Here is a 20,613-nt window from a genome sequence, read left to right on the forward strand (position 1 = left end):
GAGCGAAGGAAGGAGATTATAACGAGAGTGCGGGCGGGTCTGAGGGAAGTCTTACCTTAGCACTTGGCCACCACAGGTGACCCCGACACGAGAGATGTCGAGCTGGCCATGCCTCCCCCCAAGGTCAGACACAACCCTGGTGCAACCCTGATTCAATGAAATCGAATTTTACATCCCCGGGTTAGATTAGCTGGAAGAAAAAAAATCAATGTTTTGTGTTATCTCCTACAATGCATCATGAGAAGGTAATGCTCGAGCAAATGTTTTAAAAGACTGATGTGACTGATGTTTTCTATATGCTTGGGTGGGTGGGGACTGGCGTCTGGCATGCTTTGAAAAGCAAGTCACTGTTTCCTTATGGTGAAATCTTGCTTAACTGGCTGAATCAGCACTTTCATATTATATTATTAGTTCAGCACTCAGATGGGTTCTGTATTGCTTAGAGTTGCCAGCTTTTCTTATGCAGATTCTGTGCTAAGATTCAGAATTACAGTCTTCTGGAATGTCTGAGGACTCCTGTGCCTACTTGTAAGAGAAAGGAAGATTAATGCAAAAAAATATTTTTTTCATTTTGCATTTTTTTAAAACCATCATTGTTTTTTGGTTTTGTTTTCCAAATGGAAAACTAGGTTCACTCAGACTACTATTAGTAAACCTCAGCATTTCAAATTGCAAAGCTTTATGTAAAAGAAGATGATTCAAACATTGCTTTCTGTAATGATCTGGCTAATGATCCTGAACCTTGTAATCTGTTCACAACATTTATATTATTCTGATCATCACAAAGAAGGAAGGTTGGAATCTTGTTAGCAAATACCTTGTGAGCATACATAAAAAGCAAGCTACTTTCATTGGATATATTGCATTCGCGTAGAGGCTGGGGACAGTAATTCATATAAGATTTCAAAAGACAAGTTCATTTAATTTTATTCACTGAAATGCTGCATCAATCTTCTGGGCCTATTTAGGTTGAAGTTTTTGTTCTGAGTAATTATTTAATTCAATAGTCAATCACAGTATTCCTCATATAGCATTAGAAACTGTTAAATTCCTAAGCTAGATTTTTAATATCTGTTGTTGTTGTTAATATAGTTCCTTTGCCAGCTGGGATAATCTAAGATATTTCATCCCTGAACTCTGTCAGAATCCGTCTATATCCACAAGTGAGGCAGGGTTTTTGGGAACATGCACAATCGGATGACCACAGCTCCATCCTCTGATGGTGACAGGAACAATGTGGTTCTTTTAAAAATAAAGGACGGTGTTCTCATTCTCAGCAGCTGCCTCTAACTAAAGTAGACTTCTGCAAAAAGCTGCAGGAAGTTGAGATTAACAAAATAGAGGAACTTTTCTTTTGTGAAATTACTATTTTGGTAGGAATGGGTAACCGGTCTAGCCATAAAATGGTGTTAAAATTTCTTTCTTTTTTTCTAGGTGTTGCTAGCTCTGTCTGATTGCTTTTTTAGTTTTGGAGAATATTGTTTCATTTTAGGGGTTCTCTTTGCATGAGTTATTTTATCTTTAGAAACGTCCTCATGTACTGAAGTTCTCATCCATCCGTAATGCTGAAAAATTCTCAAAATGATTCTGCTCCCCATGAGTCAGAATCTGTATTGTTTAAAAGACTAAGATATACACTGCTCAAAAAAAAATAAAGGGAACACAAAAATAAGACATCCTAGATCTGAATGAATGAAATATTCTTATGGAATACTTTGTTCATTACATAGTTGAATGTGCTGTCAACAAAATCACACAAAATTTATCAATGGAAATCAAATTTAGCAACCCATGGAGGTCTGGATTTGGAGTTACACTCAAAATTACAGTGGAAAAAAACACTATAGACTGATCCAACTTTGATGTAATGTCCTTAAAACAAGTCAAAATGAGGCTCAGTAATGTGTGTGGCCTCCACGTGCCTGTATGACCTCCCTACAACGCCTGGGCATGCTCCTGATGAGGTGGCGGATGGTCTCCTGAGGGATCTCCTCCCACACCAGGACTAAAGCATCTCCCAACTCCTGGACAGTCTGTGGTGCAATGTGGCGTTGGTGGATGGAGCGAGACATGATGTCCCAGATGTGCTCAATTGGATTCAGGTCTGGGGAATGGGCAGGCCAGTCCATAGCATCAATGCCTTCATCTTGCAGGAACTGCTGACACACTCCAGCCATATGAGGTCTAGCATTGTCTTGCATTAGGAGGAACCCAGGGCCAACCGCACCGGCATATGGTCTCACAAGGGGTCTGAGGATCTCATCTTGGTACCTAATGGCAGTCAGGCTGCCTCTGGCGAGCACATAGAGGGCTGTGCGACCCCCTAAAGAAATGCCACCCGGCACCATTACTGACCCACTGCCAAACCGGTCATGCTGGAGGATGTTGCAGGCAGCAGAACATTCTCCATGGCGTCTCCAGACCCTATCATGCCTGTCACATGTGCTCAGTGCGAACCTGCTTTCATCTGTGAAGAGCACAGGGTGCCAGTGGCGAATTTGCCAATCTTGGTGTTCTCTGGCAAATGCCAAACGTCCTGCACAGTGCTGGGCTGTAAGCACAACCCCCACCTGTGGACGTCAGGCCCTCATACCACCCTCATGGAGTCTGTTTCTGACCCTTGAGCAGGCACATGCACATTTGTGGCCCGCTGGAGGTCATTTTGTAGGGCTCTGGCAGTGCTCCTCCTGTCCCTCCTTGCACAAAGGCAGAGGTAGCAGTCCTGATGCTGGGTTGTTGCCCTCCTACAGCCTCCTCCACGTCTTCTGATGTATTGGCCTGTCTCCTGGTAGTGCCTCCATACTCTAGACACTACGCTGAAAGACACAGCAAACCTTCTTGCCACAGCTCACATTGATGTGCCATCCTGGATGAGCTGTACTACCTGAGCCACTTGTGTGGGTTGTAGACTCCATCTCATGCTACCACTAGAGTGAAAGCACCGCCAGCATTCAAAAGTGACCAAACCATCAGCCAGAAAGCATAGGAACTGAGAAGTGGTCTGTGGTCACCACCTGCAGAACTACTCCTTTATTGGGGATGTCTTGCTAACTGCCTATGCTTTCCACTTGTTGTCTATTCCATTTGCACAACAGCATGTGAAATTGATTGTCAATCAATGTTGCTACCTAAGAGGACAGTTTGATTTCACAAAAGTGTGATTGACTTGGAGTTACATTGTGTTGTTTAAGTGTTCCCTTTATTTTTTTTGAGCTGTGTATTTAATTTTTCTGTTTTTCAGCAGCTTTGATGAGGGATGTATGAGATGTGATGATGTTTTTGTACTAACATCAAAAACAATGTGTATGCTTTCTTTCCTTTTTAGATATAAGTTATTCCCAAATTGTGTCCCATCCTTTGGGTTCCGCCATCTTTTATCCCTCACGGATAAAATAGATAGATTCAATGAAGAAGTTCAGAAACAGAAGGTTTCCCGCAACAGAGATGCTCCAGAGGGTGGCTTAGATGCAATCTTGCAAGCTGCGGTGTGCGAAGTAAGTAGTTTAGGCCTCTGTGGGAATAATAATTGAACGCAATTTTGCATGGCATGCTGATTGCCAGCACTATTAGCAATGGAAAATGATACATGGATATGGTTTTGTTTTAGAAATTGGTGCAAGAATTTTTATTATATTTGTGTTACGGTATAAGTACATCTTAGTAAGGGATAGATGCACTAAGTTGCTTTTCCATGTCATTTTGGTTGTACGGTATGAAGAAATATCTTTTTCCCTCTGTGTTGCTGGTTTCCCTTCTACATAAATATCTATCTCTATTTGAAATACATTTGTTTTTACCCATCCCATCTTGCAGGAGGGACATGCTCCAAGTGCTGTCAGCTAAGGAGTGATGGCTGGCAGGGCCCAGGAGAAGGAATTTTTCTGCCACATCACCCACCATATGGAAGATCATTCCATCTAGGATTAGGGTAGACCCAACTCTATTGACCTTTTGTAAGGCCCTAAAAATTTGGATTGGGGCTTGGGGCACCAGAAGTGTGATACAGACCATGTCATTTATGAAGCTCTGCTCCTACGTTTTTAATTCTTTATCTCATATTACGAATTCTGTTGTTTTTATCTATTTCACTGTATGCTGCCTACAGTCATTTATGTGAGTTGTGCATCTACACCAATCACTCAATCAAATGAATAAATGAAAGGAAAGCAAAATGCACAGGGTACCAGTTACTCTTCGTGCCTCTTTCTTCAAACAGTGGTTGCAATTTACACAAGGGTTTTGATAAAATGTGCATTCTTTTTGCCTTTGCATTTTGCTGAGCTGTGTAGCATTAGGACTTAACTGTGAGGGACCTGTTGTAATGTTGGATGCCTTTGACTGTGCTTTTGTTTCTATTGCCTGCTGTCCCTTCTTGTTTTTTAAAACCCTCTGCGCTGACCGAAACGGTCTGCTTCTGAAATGCTCAGGAACAGTTGTCTCTTGTTAGCTGTCTCGGCAGAGATTTCTTGGCTGGCAAAATGACCCTTAAGGTTTAAACTGCTGCTTGTGAAATCAAATGATAATATCTATCTATCACTTTCTTGGAAAGTGCATGATTTTTTTAGGAGAAACTGAAGACTAAACTCTGTTTTGGAATTTTCTACTAATAATGTTTTTCATGTCTCTTTTTGATACTCTCTTCACATTTATATCGCACACCAGAAAATTGCCAAGTGTAGATTATAAAATACTTGGTTTTCGTTCCAGAGCTGGGTGGGATCCGTAATAGTTTAACATCTACCGCGGTTTCAGTTTGCAAGTAGCCAATGAAAATATAGACTGAGCATTTATTTCCCGTATGTTCAGCCCATATTAACTTCAAAATAAACATTTTGTCTCTGAATCAACAGTCCCCTTGAAAAATGCTGGCCAGTAGTTATCTCAGACTGTTTTGTTCTATTCCAGGGTAGGAACTTTGGTTCACCAAGTATTGCTAAACTACAGTTCCCAGCATTCTTTATTTCTTCCCATCTTAGATGAAGTGCTGAGAGGTGTCATTTAACAACATTGGGACAGGCATTATTCTCTATCCTGTGTCAACACAATACTGTTGGCTAATTCTTATGTACCATGCTCCACTTTTTTTCTGTCAGTTTCAGTCCATTGATGACATTTTGTTTGATGAACATTTATTTAGAAGAGACATTTGGCTGTTAAAAAGAATTGCTCTGCTATGCTAATATAGGATAAAAATCTCACCATGGATTATTCCCACTCTGCAGACATTGGGCATGCTGCTCTGATAATGTCTAAGACAGGGATCTCCAAACTTGGCAGCTTTAAGACTTGTGGACTTCAACTCCCAGAATTCCTCATGCTGGGATGGGGAATTCTGGGAGCTGAAGTCCACAAGTCTTAAAGTTTCCAAGTTGGGAGACCCCCTGGTCTAAGAAAAAGAAGAAGACCATTCATGGTTTCACTGAATTGAATTCTTGGAATATAGTTGACCTCTTTTGTAGCAAAGGTACGCTGGGTATCATTAGATTGAGGTATTGGTCCTTTCAAAGGTGTTTCAAAATTATGTTCCGCCAATGAATTTACTTGTTTTGTCCCTTTTTATTTCAGTGTAGATTTTCTGGTTGCAGAATTTAAAGACTTGGGTATATAACTGTTGTGGTTAGGCGGCAGCAGGTGCGGACGGTTGAGGAGACCGAGGACTCAGATGAGGGGCCAGGACCATTAGAGAGTGGACTGTGGGGGATGGAAGCAGTGATGAGGTTCCTGAGGAGCCTGTGCTAAGTGAGCATGCGTGCAGGATTGCTCGGAGGAAAGAGTAGTTACAACAGCATGGGCAACTCGGGAGTAAGGCTGCAAAGTAATGGCCCCTCCTTCAAGAAGATAAAAGCCCGCTGTGAAATGAACGTACTTTGCAGAAGGCAAAGACGTTTTGAAGCTCCAGCCTCATGGACATTCCAGTATCCTGAGTTTATATTTGAAGATTCTTATTTTGCAAATTATTTCTTGTCTCATCATTTGGCAAGTCTTGCACAGTTTGGCAAGGCTTGTGCTTATCACAGCTAATTATTTTGTAAAAGCATTATAAGGTGTCTGTTCCTTTTGCATTGTGTTTGATGTGTTGGAAAAGGGCGTGGGTCAGAAAAATAACCTATTTTATTCTTGCTGTGGAGGAGGAGGGGTTTGTCTACTTACATTTCCTTATCTGCACAGGCTTTTAACGAGTGTGATAGAACTTCTGTTTCTTACCTTGACTTTCATGCAGAAAGAGATTGGGTGGCGGAAGGAGGCTTCGCACTTGCTGGTCTTCACTACTGATGATGTCCCACACATTGCGCTGGATGGAAAGCTGGGTGGTTTGGTGCAGCCACATGATGGGCTGTGTCACTTGAATGAGGCCAACGAATACACAGCATCCAATCAGCTGGTGAGAATGCACAGCTGAATATTCTTTCTTTTCCCCTTCTACTAAGATGTTTCAGAGTTGCAGTTTACTTCTGTATGTATTTGTCCATTGCAGACCTTGGACACATATTCAAGACCCAAAATATGTTTCTGTCTACCTAGTTATATACTCTCTAAAAGTGCTTTAAAAAATGGGTAAGAAAATTGTCTTGCGTTGATATTTTAATTTTACAAAAACTCTTCGGTCCTTGTGGACGTAAAAGAAATCCATGGTGCATACTGGATTCCTGTATTTCCTGCAATACTTTTTTTGGGGGAGGGATGTTGGAAAGGATATTATGACACTCTGAACTGTGCTTATTATTTCATGATTAATGCAAGTTAATATGTCTGCTTTAGATGCAAAATCACATTTCCAATCTTGACTGATCTCAGAAAAGCTAAGTGAAGTTGAGGCCTCTCAGCAGTGCTTGGATGAAAGACTTACTAGGAGATCCATGGTTATAATTAGACCAACGTTTTTCAATATCAGCAACATTAGGATGCATGGACTTTAATTCCCAAAATTCCCTAGCCAGCAATGTGGGTAGATCTGGCTAGTTACCCAAAATCAAGCTTGACTGAGAGGGATTTTGATTTCTAAATTAACCTGGTTTAATTACACATAGCTTAATATCAGCCTCAGTTATCTCAGGTCCTGACAATATAAATATTCTCATTGAAAAATTAGTAATAATAATAATATCAAAGGAAAAAATAGCTCCTGATGCTTAACCTAAAAGAACCATCAACAGAGAGTGCTTCAGCTTCCAGAATGAAGCTCTGCTTTGTTTTCCATAACTGTGGCCTTCTTTCTATAGGCCAAACAAAATGCCAACTCAAACTTATTTTTTGGCCTGTGGTGGCCTTATGTAATTTGGCCTTATGAGGCTGTGGTGTGCCCCTCCTCCCCTGCTGAAAAGCTTTCCTGAGTGGTTGTCCTATGACAGCCGCCTGGAGCCCTTGAACAGAACCATCTTTTGTTTCCCAAGTAAACAAAACAAATATACATCTTGGTTGACCATTGCGGAATTAATATACTAGCCTGGAAATGCAGTAAACAAAACAAATATACATCTTGGTTGACCATTGCGGAATTAATATACTAGCCTGGAAATGCAGTGAAAAGCTGGTGCCTGAGAGCATGGCAGGCAAAGCTTAAGTTTGCTTTCCAAAGTTTGCTTTCCAAAGAAAGATACGAATAAACTTCTCTGAAAAATTGCTAGAGAAATGTTAGCGTGTAGAGAATGATAGTTATTTAGCAGTTGGTTTCTCCCTAAAGAGATACATTCTTATGTACACTGAAATGCTTTTGTCCTCCATAATGTAGAACACCTTTCTACCAACTTGGGTTTATATGTCCCCACCTGAATAAAGATGGCCTAGCTTTAATTATCTATGCCCGAATACCATGTTTGTTTTATAGGTTCCTATAAGGTTGCTACAATTCTATACGAATCTGCTTTTAGAAGAAAATCTAGCTTGGGAATTTTAGTTCAGAAAAAAATAGGCAGCAAGATTGCAGCTGGGCATTATTGCCATGTCACTGTTCATTGCCAAATGCAGTTCAAAGTATGGTGTTACTGCAGTATATAAACCCTTTCATCATTTAGCACCACAATGCTTGGAATGTCTGTTCCAAAATATTCCAGCCAAACTCTTGCAATATTGCAGTACATTTGTTTATTTATATCCCTGATATTATTATTATTATTATTATTATTATTATTATTATTATTATTATTATTATTATTATTAACAATTCAAGGTGGTGAACATATCTAATGCTCCTTCTTCCTCCTATTTTCTCCACAACAACAACCCTGTGAGGTGAGGTGGGCTGAAATGGAGTGACTGGCCCAGTATTGTAAGCACAAATTAATGTAGATAAAATAACCTGTCTACTTTGACAGATAATAAATAGAAGTGTATTTGTCACCTATTCCAACAGTCCTATGAAGTGCCATAATTTCACAGATGATGATAGATCCTTTGCTGATAGAAGAGAACATATTTTGGTTCATATTCATAGTTGAGTTCAGGCATTTGGCAAATGAATAATCGCATACAGTGGAAGACTTTTAAAGTCTATTCATAAGTAAATCTCATTCAGTTCAATGTAATAAAGATAATCTACAGATTTGTGGGCTAAAAACTGCATAATAAATAATTTTACATTATCACTTTGCTTTCCTTTTCCCTTTTAGGATTATCCTTCACTTGCACTTCTTGGAGAAAAATTAGCTGAGAACAACATTCATGTAATTTTTGCAGTGACCAAAACCCACTATATGCTGTATAAGGTAAATGCTAGGGGGAAAAAAAAGATAAATTAATATCTTGATTACATTTGTCAAGGTGCCAGAATTTTTTTTTCTGAAAGTGTGAAAAGGCTAGTTTTTGAGAGGAATGGCAGCTTTGAATTAAAAAAGTATTTGAGAATATAGTTTATGATTGGATTTTACAACCAGAACTAACTGGGTGAAATTTAACTGCTCGTATAGCCCCTTCATTTCTGTTTGATTCTTTAATTAATTTCAGGCTGAAGCTTTCCTTCAAAGAACTTAAGTTTTCTAAAGCAAATGGACAAATATTGATCACAATAGTACCAAAAATAGCTGTGTGTTTAATCCTTCTGGACTCTGTATAACTCAATCTGTATCTGTATAACTCAATCTATTACTTAATTATATTACATGAAAGATAATGTCTGCAAAGTAATTTCTTAGTGGCATTATTCCCTTTTATTACCCATTATTCTTATCACAACATGAAAAAGACTGAAAGAACTATTAAAATGGACGTTTGAGCACTTGGAGGGTATTTTTGGTTCAGATTTCAATTTTCTTGTATGCTCTGTTTTAAAAAGAATCTCACGGCCCTAATTCCTGGAACAACAGTAGAGATTTTGTATCAAGATTCCCGAAATATCATCCAGCTTATAGTCAAAGCCTACAATGTAAGTTTCATACTTTTCAATTCAACTGTGAATGGTCAATGTAACGCATACATAGCAAGATTATATTTCATTTTTTACTATTTGTATATTCTTCATTTGCATTTCTTTTTCAAACTTGATTTGTGGGATTAATTTGAGTGTATGAGTGTGACATCACGTAATAGTTTTGAGAGATAGTGAAGTTAATCAGCTTTCTGCATGGGGTATGTTATATTTCTTTTATTTGTTTTTGTCCATTACACTTTTGAAGGGATTCTTTTAATATGCTACTATTTTAAAATTCAGTCTTTCAAACCTGATGGTATTTTCTCATCGTAACCAAATCATTAGTATTGGAATATAGCCAGTGGCAGATTTTTTTTCTGAACAAAATTTTTCTAGAAACCTCTTACACATTTTCTCTTGTGTATCTTTTCTCTTAAATTCTCAGTTGAAATATTAAACAGGTTTTGAGATATATCAGATTGTATAGTTGCCCACTATTAGCATATAAAGTCATTTATGGCTACCCAGATCCCAAAGATCCAAGTGAGATGTTTACATTATTTAAAATATAGAATCATAAACATCCCAAGTGAAATATTAACGAATTTAGAGATAAATAAATAATTGAGCTCTCTTTTTTCTTTGATTTTTTTACCTGGTGCTTGCTTATAATACTGACTAAATGTGTTCTAGTATCATTTTGTATCATTGTCCACAGTCTAGACCAAGGGTGTCCAACCTTGGCAACTTTAAGACTTGTGGACTTCAACTCCCAGAAGTTGCCAAGGTTGACACCCCTGGTCTAGACCTTTTGAAATGGCTTTCATTGCTTGACATTTTTGTTAATTACCTTAGTTCAATAATTGTGAACCTATATACCTCCCAATTTTGCCCAACTAAAGAGGTTACAAACAGACATGAGAATTTTAGTAGTATTCATTCAAAGACTGTAATGACCATATGTACATCACAAAGCAATCTATGCTTTTAGTAAACTTCCATGATACATAACAACATACTGTGAGGCAATTGTTGGCACCAAATTGGGCTTTTTCATTCTCAACTTGTTAAAAGGTACCAAACAAGTTACCTCTGTTTTTGCCTTCCTTTAAGTATATGTGTATGCAACAGTTACAGGAAGGTTCCCAGATTAGTTTAATTATATTTATTTTAAAAGTCCAATTTTGCATAAACTGGTTTGGGTGGCAATCATAACCACAAACAGCAGTTTTCAACTAGGTAGAAATTAGTGTGAAACAATTATTATGACAATTTTTGAATTAGCAGCTAAGGTTCTAATAATGAAAAAAGACTAAAGAATTTGAGAATGTCATCCAGATGGTAAGAAACTAGACAATGAGAGACTATGGGTGGGGAAAAAACACTTATAATTCCTGCTACTACTGATTCTCTCTATTTTGTATGCAATTCCTCTGGACACACCATTTGTTTCTTCATACTTCACACATTCTTCATTAACTTGGAGCTGCTCATTCTTGGCTGCACCCCCATTCAGTTTTCCTAAGAAAAGATTAGCGTATCTCTCTGCTATTCAACAAAACAATTCCCGCTTCATTCAATAATTCAAAGTTTTTATGATTTCATCCAACATTTCACTTGTGTAAGAGATACAAACCTTGTGTGTTCTCAAACATTGTGTGGTGCTGCTAAATCAACTATTTGAATGCTTTATTTTGGAAGGGCTCAGATCAGAAAACAGGGATGACAAATAACACTATTATATCATTTGTGGTCATAATAGCTTGTACCTGTTGCATTAATTGTATCTATCATAGTCATGATGCTTTGAATTCTTTTTTTTTAATTTGATGATAGGAGTACTATTTTATGACATGAGAGTCCTCAATATATATTGGAATAACCTACTACAGTAGCAGGGGTGATTGTATGGTTAGGTTTGAATTTTTACTGCCTGTTCATTGCTTGACTTGTTTTGGAATGCTTTCTCTATATTGTTTTAAAACAGATAAGTGTTATGCCAGAAAGTTTATTACTTCCTTTCCATTCATGAATGCCAGAATAGCAGTACTGAGTTTTCATACAATTAATTTCTAAATCTCTGCAGCTGCTATGGCTTGGGAAGCCAAAGTTATCTCATCTTGATAGAGCAACAGCAGTAATAGCAATAAGACCAATATATGTATTGTAGAAAATGATGTCAGGATTCCAGCAATCACTCTAATTAAATCATGATTCTCGAGCCAAGCTTCAAAAAACTTCAAAGGATTCATTAGAGGCAACATACTGGTACTGCCCTGTATGAAGCCAACTCTGGCATACCTAATTTACAATTATATGTGACCCTGTTTCCCCCTCCCCCCTGGGGAGCCAGAGTCTCCAATTGAGCACGTTCACAGGCTGGCTATTATTCACGTTCTCCAATTAAATATATTCGTGGGCAAAAGCTCTGGTATTTTAGTTACAATCTTTTAAAGATAAAAGTTGGAATGTACTTTCGCTTTCCCCTCCTTTTTATGGCAACTACTAAAACAGGCATAGAAATGTTTATGAGTTGACAATTGACCAATAAAGAGAGTAACATTTTCAGTCCAATAGGATTAGAATATGGCTCTCAGATCTAAAAAGCCAATGTCCCAGAATAATTCCATGGTGTTGGGAAGTTCCAAGCCAGGCAGGGAAGCGGGGTCAAGCAGGGAACTAGCCTTGAATCCTTGCATAGCTGCTTTAGTCATACTTTATTGTACATTGCTCAGAGTCCCTCTTTAAGGGAGATGGGCAGTTCAGAAATGGGAAACAAACACATAAATGAATCCTTGACAGCTATCCCTCCCCCCAGTTCCATGAAACTTTATCTCTTTCCAAGAAAAGGCAAGCAGTCAGAGGTGATTCTTATACTATAGGTACAATACAGTAAAATAGTCAACTCGAACCTTTCATGTGTGGATCTGGTTATCTGATACATGGGTAATGCTATGAAAGGTCAGAAGAGAGTCCAGGAAAAAAAATTTGGGGATCATACTTATCCAGTTTCTATCAAGATGCCTTTCTTCAATGATTTCTGCTACAGAATCATATCTATATGTAGTAGATTCAAATAACTACATTATGCAAGAAACCTTGAATTGATTTGCTGATGTACGTTTTGGGACTTTACTCAGGAAAGGAGCACTGGCAAAAAGGGAGAGTGAATAAATTAATTGATTGGTTTATTACTTTTCCCCTTAAATAGCTTCCTGTAAATGACAAACATATGGCCCTACCCTTAATAAGAATTAATTTAATTTGTATTAATTAGCCAATCCATTCTGGCAGCTGTTATTAGCCAAATAGCAACAGCACTTAGACTTATATACCACTTTATAGTGCTTTACAGCCCTCTATAAACAGTTTACAGAGTCAGCATATTGACTCCAACAATTTAGGTCCTCATTTTACCCACCTCGGAAGGATGGAAGGAATCCAGAGACCAAGTTTATTTGGCTGCAGGCAATTTACCATTAGGATTTTAATTGCTTGAACTTACTCTGAAAGTAGCAGAGAGGAACTGTTTCTTCATTGTCGTGGAAAAAAACACTATATATATGTTTGAGTTCTTCTTGTTTTCCATAATTAATCTCACAATTTTTTCTACCATTTCCCTGAGCCAAGCACCTCAGATATCTGGGTTCCGTGTGATTGAATATAATTTATATAAATAATTGTGTGTATCATCTGGATCATCTCTACAGAACAACCAGGGTTCTGACAGCATTCCCTGTTTTATTTGATATTGTTGACCATGGGTGTCAAACTCAACATGTCTCATTGCCGTCATATGACATTTCACGACATTTTTCCCATTCACGGAGCTGGGGTAGGCATGGTCTGCACGTGATGCATCCTGCCTGCGGGCCACCAGTTTGACCCCCCTGAGTAGACAGTCCCTCAGAATAATGGAGGATTCTCTGAGATTCTTTAGTCAGCAAGAACAGGCAATTTTAGGAGATCTTTATCATAGTAGATGTATTCAATTTATTTTGATTAAGTTTGTGTGGAAGTTATGTGGAGGAGATGCTTCATAGAAGCTGCATAATATTGAAAATAGAACTTGCATGGTTTACGTTTTATGAAAATTACGTTAAACATTGCAACTTTCCCTGGTATATGGATGTGGTGCCTTCATGAAGAAAAAAAAGTGGCTAATATTTTCATACTGAGGAAGCTTCTGAATAGCTGGAATCTATATTCTCTTCCCAAAATAAATTCTCAGAAAACAGTTCATCTGTTTTAATTAGAAAGAGAAAAGCTTCTTTGTTCATTTACAATGTTCATATGTTTTTACTTAATCATGAATAAGTAATAGAAACAGCGTTATGGTTATAAAAAGATAGATGTGCTTTAAAAATCAGTTCAATGAATTAATCTTTTTTTTATTTAGAGTATTAGATCAAAAGTAGAGTTAACTGTCTGGGATAGTCCTGATGACATTAACCTGGCTTTCACAGCCACATGTCAAGATGGTTCATCATATCCTGGAGTGAGGAAATGTGGAGATCTTCAGATAGGAGACACGGTGAGTTTGCTGTACCTCCATTTGTCAGTTTGGGGAAAGTTGGGTATTTTCAGTGATCTTTCCTTTAAAGAAGCAGCAGCTGGTCATTGAAACATTATTTTATTGTAATTCGATGATGGTGGTGATAGGGAATCTCTTGTCAGTTGTAATTTTTTTGACGGTCTTTTTCTCTATGACTTTTTGATACATATTTTTTTTTCCTCTGTTCAAGGGGGAAATTACTCCTCTGATGTCTTCTAAGGTTGTCTCAAGATCTCAAGGAATTGTGGGTGGGGGTTACCGATTCGAGCCAGCCTGGGCCACATTGTTTAGCATTGTTAATAGTGTTGCAAATATTTAATAATGGGTATTAAATTATTTGGAGGAATCCCCTCTACTCTCTAGTTATGGGGGCTGATTCTGTGTTCTTTTTTTAAATCAGGGAATGGCGTGGTTGGTATTATTTGTAGCAGAATATGCTGCAAGAGCCATCTGTATGTTACCATTTGGCACAGGGAAATAGAGCAGGCTGCCGTCCAGAAAAGCACCGAATCACAAGGACTCCAAAAGAACAATGATATCTCCTTTGCCCCCATCTTTTTCAAACAAAGACCATTTTGAGATGCCACAGAAACAGGTTTTTTAACAGTGCTTATACCCACATGCATAAAGCACAGAAACAGGTTTTTGGGGCAGTGCTTATACCCAAATGCACAAAGCACTTTCTTTTCAGTTGCTAGAACCTGTTCCTTTATTCTATTGGACAATGACAGTAGATGGTGTGTGTTTTTTTTCACCAAGCTTCTCACTTATTTTTTTTCTAACATCTGTTCTGCATTCTCTAGGCAGCTTGCAAATTTGTACCCGTGTAGGAAAAAAAGAGAAAAGGCAGCACTTATTTGTAGTCTAAGCCAAGGGTCTTTACTTCTCTAAATAGTATTGAGTTAAATACTGTTGGTAGAACAATCCATTTAACAATTACAAAACTAAGCAGCTACGCACTTATAAAAGACCATATGTATTTTTCTCAGTTAATAAAATATTTTAAAAGTCTGAGGATGACACTGAATATATAGCATTGTGTCTTTAGTTTTTGTTTTAAAGAGCAACATTCTAAATAATTCTTTATATAATATGGAAATAAAAAAACACTTTTAAGTTCAACACATTCCTTAGCATGCTGGTTTCTAGATTAGTGTGTGTGTGTGTGTGTGTGTGTATTGTATACAAACATTTACTTTGCACTATTAACCAGAATTATGGGTGCTTACAATTGTGCCAATAATGCTATAGAGCACTGCACACCAGAAAAACTAGACACAAGAACAGTTTTTTCCCAAAAACCATCACTTTGCAAAACAAATAATTCCCTCAACACTGTTCAACTATTACAAAGTCTGCACTACTATTACTGTTAATCTTCTCATCACTCCTTATCACCCATCCCCTCCCACTTGTGACTGTATGATTGTAATTTTGTCGCTTGTATTCTTACAATTTATATTGACTGTTTCCTAGTATGATTTGATTGCTTATAGTACCCTATGACTATTAAGTGTTGTACCTTATAATTCTTGACTCTTGACGAATGTATCTTTTCTTTTATGTACACTGAGAGCATTTACACCAAGACAAATTCCTTGTGTGTCCAACCACACTTGGCCAATAAAGAATTCTATTCTATTCTTTGACGCTTTCTATATATAAGTAACTTTTCAGGTTTCTGATGCCTTTTCACTCTTACTTCTTACTATTCTTTTTTAGGTTTCCTTTGAGATATCAGTAGAGGCTCAGACGTGCCCAGCTGAGAGCATCTCACACACCTTCACTATCAAACCAGATTGGTTTCGGGACATTGTAGAGGTCACCGTTTCTTACAACTGCACATGTGGATGTACCAAACAGATAGAGCAGAACAGCAGTAAATGTAGTGGAAATGGCACACACGTGTGCGGATTATGTGACTGTAACCCAGGCCATGTAGGAGCCAAGTGTGAATGCGAGGAAGGAGAAAGTGGGGCCATGTACCACAACATGTGCCGAGAAGCTGAAGGGAAACGTATCTGCAGTGGCCGTGGGGAGTGCTCCTGTCACCGCTGTGTGTGCTATAAAAGTGAATTTGGGAGGATCTACGGGCTCTTTTGTGAGTGTGATGACTTCTCCTGTCCAAGATATAAAGGCATTCTGTGCTCAGGTATGTGTTAAATTATCTCAGAGTTTATTTGAGTAAGCGGGGGGGTGAGGGGGAAACGGCACCTCAATTTATTTATTTTTATTTGCTTGCTTGCTTGCTAATGCTGCTGCAATTCAGAATGACTTTGAGCATCTTATACTTCATAGTGTAGTGTAGTATAGCATGGTATGGTAACAGGATTACAATAGATACCATAACAACAATCAATCATAATAAGCACATGCAATTATTAGGAATCACTAGGGGATGTGTCATCCAGCTGTACAAGTTCTTTCCAAAGCCCCTCTAGAAAGACACTAGAAAGGGATAGAGATATTCTTATATATAGGACTAAGTAGGCTGTTCTAGAGTATGGGAGTCAGCATAGAGAAGAGTAATCCTCAAGGTCCATAATGGTACCATTCCCATTTGGCAGTCTCTAAGATGCCTAGATCCTAAGCTGTAAAAGGCCTAATAAGCTCACCTTGAATTGTATTGGAAGCCTACTTCTCTCAGTGGAGGTATTATCTTAATCGAAGTGTTACAAATGAAGGTGATTCCATTAGTTTTTGAGCCATTGCATTTTGGACTGTTTCTGAATGGTCTTCAAGGGCAGCCCCCCCGCCCCTTAAAATTCATTGTACTAATTTAGTCGATTTACTCATCACCATTCAATAAATCTTACAAAAGTTGCTAGTTTGGCATAAGAATAAAAGATTAAGACTTTACTTTTCTCTTATCCTTTCTCTTAATAGCTATATTAAATGTATATTCATTTGGGAGCCACACAACATGGAATCGTTTCCTAAAGCTATAAGTTAATGTAATTTCACATTACTACATTGGCACATACAGTATTTTGTCATCAGGTAGAATCATACTTAAATTCAGTGTTCACTACATCAAATAAGTGTAATATTTTCCAGCTAGAGAGAAAATTATCATTAATCAAGGAGAAATTAGATAGTTTTTCCTTCCCTGGTAATAATTAATACCGGTAGGTAATGAGATTAAGAAGTAAATAAAAGTGCAAAGGGAGCCCACAAAATAATATGAGGGAGAATGCTGTATACAAGTGCTTTGCTTGCCTGAGGTTATAGTCTTAGATTGGCTTTATACGCAAGAAGGGAATGCTAGCTGCAGATTTTATGAATTAGCTTTCCTTTGGCAAAGACACTTGTTTGTGTGAAATGCACGGAAATATTCTACAGAGGATGTTGTGTCTACAGTCCTGGGACATGAAAATTCCCAGGAACGATGCACATGAAAAGGGACAGCTTTGGAACGGCTTCTTCGAATTTCAGTAAGATGTAGTGGCCTGATTCCACCCTGACTGTAGGGCTGTTGGGGCTTTATTTAATCTTGCTGACTATTCAAGTCAAAGAACAAAATATCGTACAGGAAAGTGGACTTGCAAAACGAGACACTTTTTTTTTTTTTAATGAACTGAACAAAAATAGATTTATATCATCAGCTGACCCTGAGTCATGCTGGAAACACATGATTCCTGTAAAAACACTGTCCAAGGTTTAAATGAAAAAAAAAAAAAAAGATTTGAAAATTGCATCTGCAGAAAAAATTGAGAGGAAATGCAAAATCATTCTTTCATGACTCGACTTCCTCTCCCCCCTCCCCCCCATCCTCATTCAGATGATCATATGGAATGATAACCTTTGTTTACAGTGAAAGCTTAGATGTATTTTCAAGAATTCCTACTGAGGAGGTTGGGAAAGAAGGAGAGAGAGAGAGAGAGAACACAAAAGTTCAAACAGTCAGTAGTCCTTAAGCATGGGTGTCCAATATTGGCAACTTTAAGACATAGCTGGCTGGGGAATTCTGGGAGTTGAAGTCTTATAGTTGCCAAGGTTAGAAACCTCTGCTTTACAGGCTTCGTAAATAATTATGTGGTGAGCCTCTTTCTAGCAAGTAGAAAAGAAAAAAACTTGTTTCAGTTCCAGTAACTCTAGCATAAAAAACACTTATTCGTATCAGACATATCTCTTAAACCCCATAAAAAGTGTCCTGTTGAATGTGAGATAGACTGTACAGGAATAGATGTTCTTAAGACAACAAAGCCTTGTTTGATAGGAAGGATCACCATTTGTTGGTTTGTTGGTTTGTTTCATGCCTTGAAAGCTTGGCTTGCTGTCACCACGCTCTGTTCTCAAATAAGCATGGAAATAATAGCATACTTTAAACTAGAATGGGGAATAAGAGAAGTAAATTGCCAAAGTAGGGAAAGGAATGAAACAACAGTTCTACACTGATTAGACTGTAATTTAAAGCCAACTTATTCAACTAAGCTTCTCCAAATTAGTTGGATAAGAAGGTTTCATCATACCTCGCCATCATCTAGAGAGCTACATGTTAAGAATCCTTCCTTTTCCTATGCTTCTACTTTTATTTATTTATTTATTTTACAAATGGCAGATGAAGTTGATCAAATCCTCTTAGTTTTAAAAGCATCAAATCTGGCTCTGATTACATTTGGTGGCATTCAAACACAGGAAAAACAAGAATTCCCTGAGGAAAATGCAGACAGAGGGTTTGTAAAAGCAATCGGTAACAGTGAAGCAGTAGAAATAATTAGACACAATGAAGAGAACATGGTAATGAGTTCATTGTTCTGCAAACAACAACAACAACAACAATAATAATTTAAAAAACAATAAAGAAGTCCTCCTCAGTACTTGATGGTAGAAGCTTGTAGGTTCTTGTCAGGAGATTTGGACTGTACATTGTACAGTATTGTTTAAGGGTGGGTTCTTTTTGTTTTTGCTTTTTGCTTTGGGGAAAAATATGTTTTATAGTTTGATGACTTGGCTGTCTGGAAACATTCCCAGAGTGATTCAGTGGAACTTCAAATGCCATGCAAGACAACATGAGACCTTGTGGTTTATAGAAGAAACCAGTCTACATGGGTAGAATAAATCCTGCAACACATGGCATATTTAGTCATGCGAATAAAATAAGAATATTCATACACTGAGTAGAAAAAGTGAAGATCATTGGGGGAGCAACAAAAATGGGAGAAGTTGAAGCATTTTACGCATTGCAAATGTTAGCATTTGAAGGGAGTACTAGATGCTATTGAACTCTACTACCAGTGCCATTACAAGATAATGATAATAATGTCCACAACAAATTTTACCCATATTTTATACTCCAGGGAATTCTGTAGGTATTATGTCAACATAAATTAAATCTACCTATAAAATAGACCATAAATTATAGGTGCGAAATAGACAGATTAAATTTAGTAAATTAAGAAGTACCTGTGTCAGCAAGAATTGACCTGGAAGACATACAATTAAAGTATAGGCCTTTATAAGGAATGGACTAAATTATTCAGAAGAGAAACTGAGAAATTGTAAGAAGAGATTAGGGATATTTTGAAAAGAGAGCAAGAAAGAATAGTCTCATAAATTCAAGGAGAAGATCCAGTGGTTTGCAGAAAATAATATCATAAATAAAGGCAGAAAATGAAAGCACTGTGCAACAAAAAATGCACAATGAACACCAGTTTTTAATTTGAAACAAGAGGGCTCTAGGAGGGGTTGGCTTAATCAAGGAGATCCACAGAGATAAATAACAAGACAATAAAAATGAGAGGCCTTTTTAAGAGGTTCAAAGAAACCACAGGGGTGAAAAAAAAATTACAGTTAAACTTGGATTTTGTTTTTGGCCATTCAATCATGTCCAATTTGGAGATTGCCTGGACAAGTCACTGAAGTTTTCTTGGCAAGGTTTTTCAGAAGTCGTTTGGCTTGCCTTCTTCCTAGGGCTGAGAAAGAATGACTGGCCCAAGGTTACCCTCCTGGCTTTGTGTCTAAGGTGGGACTAGAACTCACATTCACCTGCTTTCTAACCAGATACTTAACTAACTATACCAGGCTGGCTTTTAAGCTTGGAATACTCAGGAATAATCCCAGAAGAGACACAATAAACACAAAAGATGAGGCATGACAGCAGTAGGTCAGCTATCAGATAGGAAAGCATCAGGTGCAAATGAAGTAAACATGAAACTGTATAAAGTTGTTGGAGAGACGATAAAGCGTCAACATATAGTGAACAAAGCAGTACAGTCTAGAGCAGGGGTGTCCAACCTTGGCAACTTTAAGACTTGTGGACTTCAACTCCCAGAATTCCTCAGCCAACTGGCTGAGGAATTCTGGGAGGTGAAGTCCACAAGTCTTAAAGTTGCCACGGTTGGACACCCCTGCTCTAGAGACTGAAAAAAAAAAAAAGATCAGTCTATAGAGATGTCAGGGAACGTGCAATTTACCATCCTATTTCAATCATTTCTCTCTCCCTCCCTCTCTCTCTTTCTCTCTTTCCCTCTGCCCCCTCCCCCCCACATAACCTCAGCTAAATGCAAAACCAGATAGCTATGGAGAATGTAAACAGGAGAGTTAGCTTTGCTTTATTATTGTTATTTATGCTGTATTGTGACCTTTGATCATGTTGGTTATCATGGAATGTGGAATATATTAAAGTTCATAAGCACACAAAAACACCTGATTACTCTTCGGAAAAACCAGCACAATGGACAAGAATCTATAATGAAAATCGAATTGATATAGA

The 20,613-nt window shown here is 37.9% G+C and overlaps 1 protein-coding gene across 1 annotated transcript in view; it reads left to right on the plus strand.

Annotated features, from left to right (window-relative positions):
• ITGB5 (integrin subunit beta 5) overlaps positions 1–20,613 on the plus strand; it is a 77,731-nt gene that overhangs the window by 28,937 nt on the left and 28,181 nt on the right. The window contains exons 5-10 of the mRNA XM_026707946.2: positions 3,326–3,494; positions 6,221–6,382; positions 8,607–8,702; positions 9,269–9,358; positions 13,743–13,877; positions 15,621–16,050. Of these exons, the coding sequence (XP_026563731.1) occupies positions 3,326–3,494; positions 6,221–6,382; positions 8,607–8,702; positions 9,269–9,358; positions 13,743–13,877; positions 15,621–16,050 (1,082 nt within the window). The remainder of the gene's footprint in view (positions 1–3,325; positions 3,495–6,220; positions 6,383–8,606; positions 8,703–9,268; positions 9,359–13,742; positions 13,878–15,620; positions 16,051–20,613) is intronic.

This window comes from Pseudonaja textilis, chromosome 1 (genome assembly GCF_049901715.1).
Source record: "Pseudonaja textilis isolate UNSWEBS1 chromosome 1, rPseTex1.2, whole genome shotgun sequence".
Lineage (NCBI taxonomy): Eukaryota > Metazoa > Chordata > Lepidosauria > Squamata > Elapidae > Pseudonaja > Pseudonaja textilis.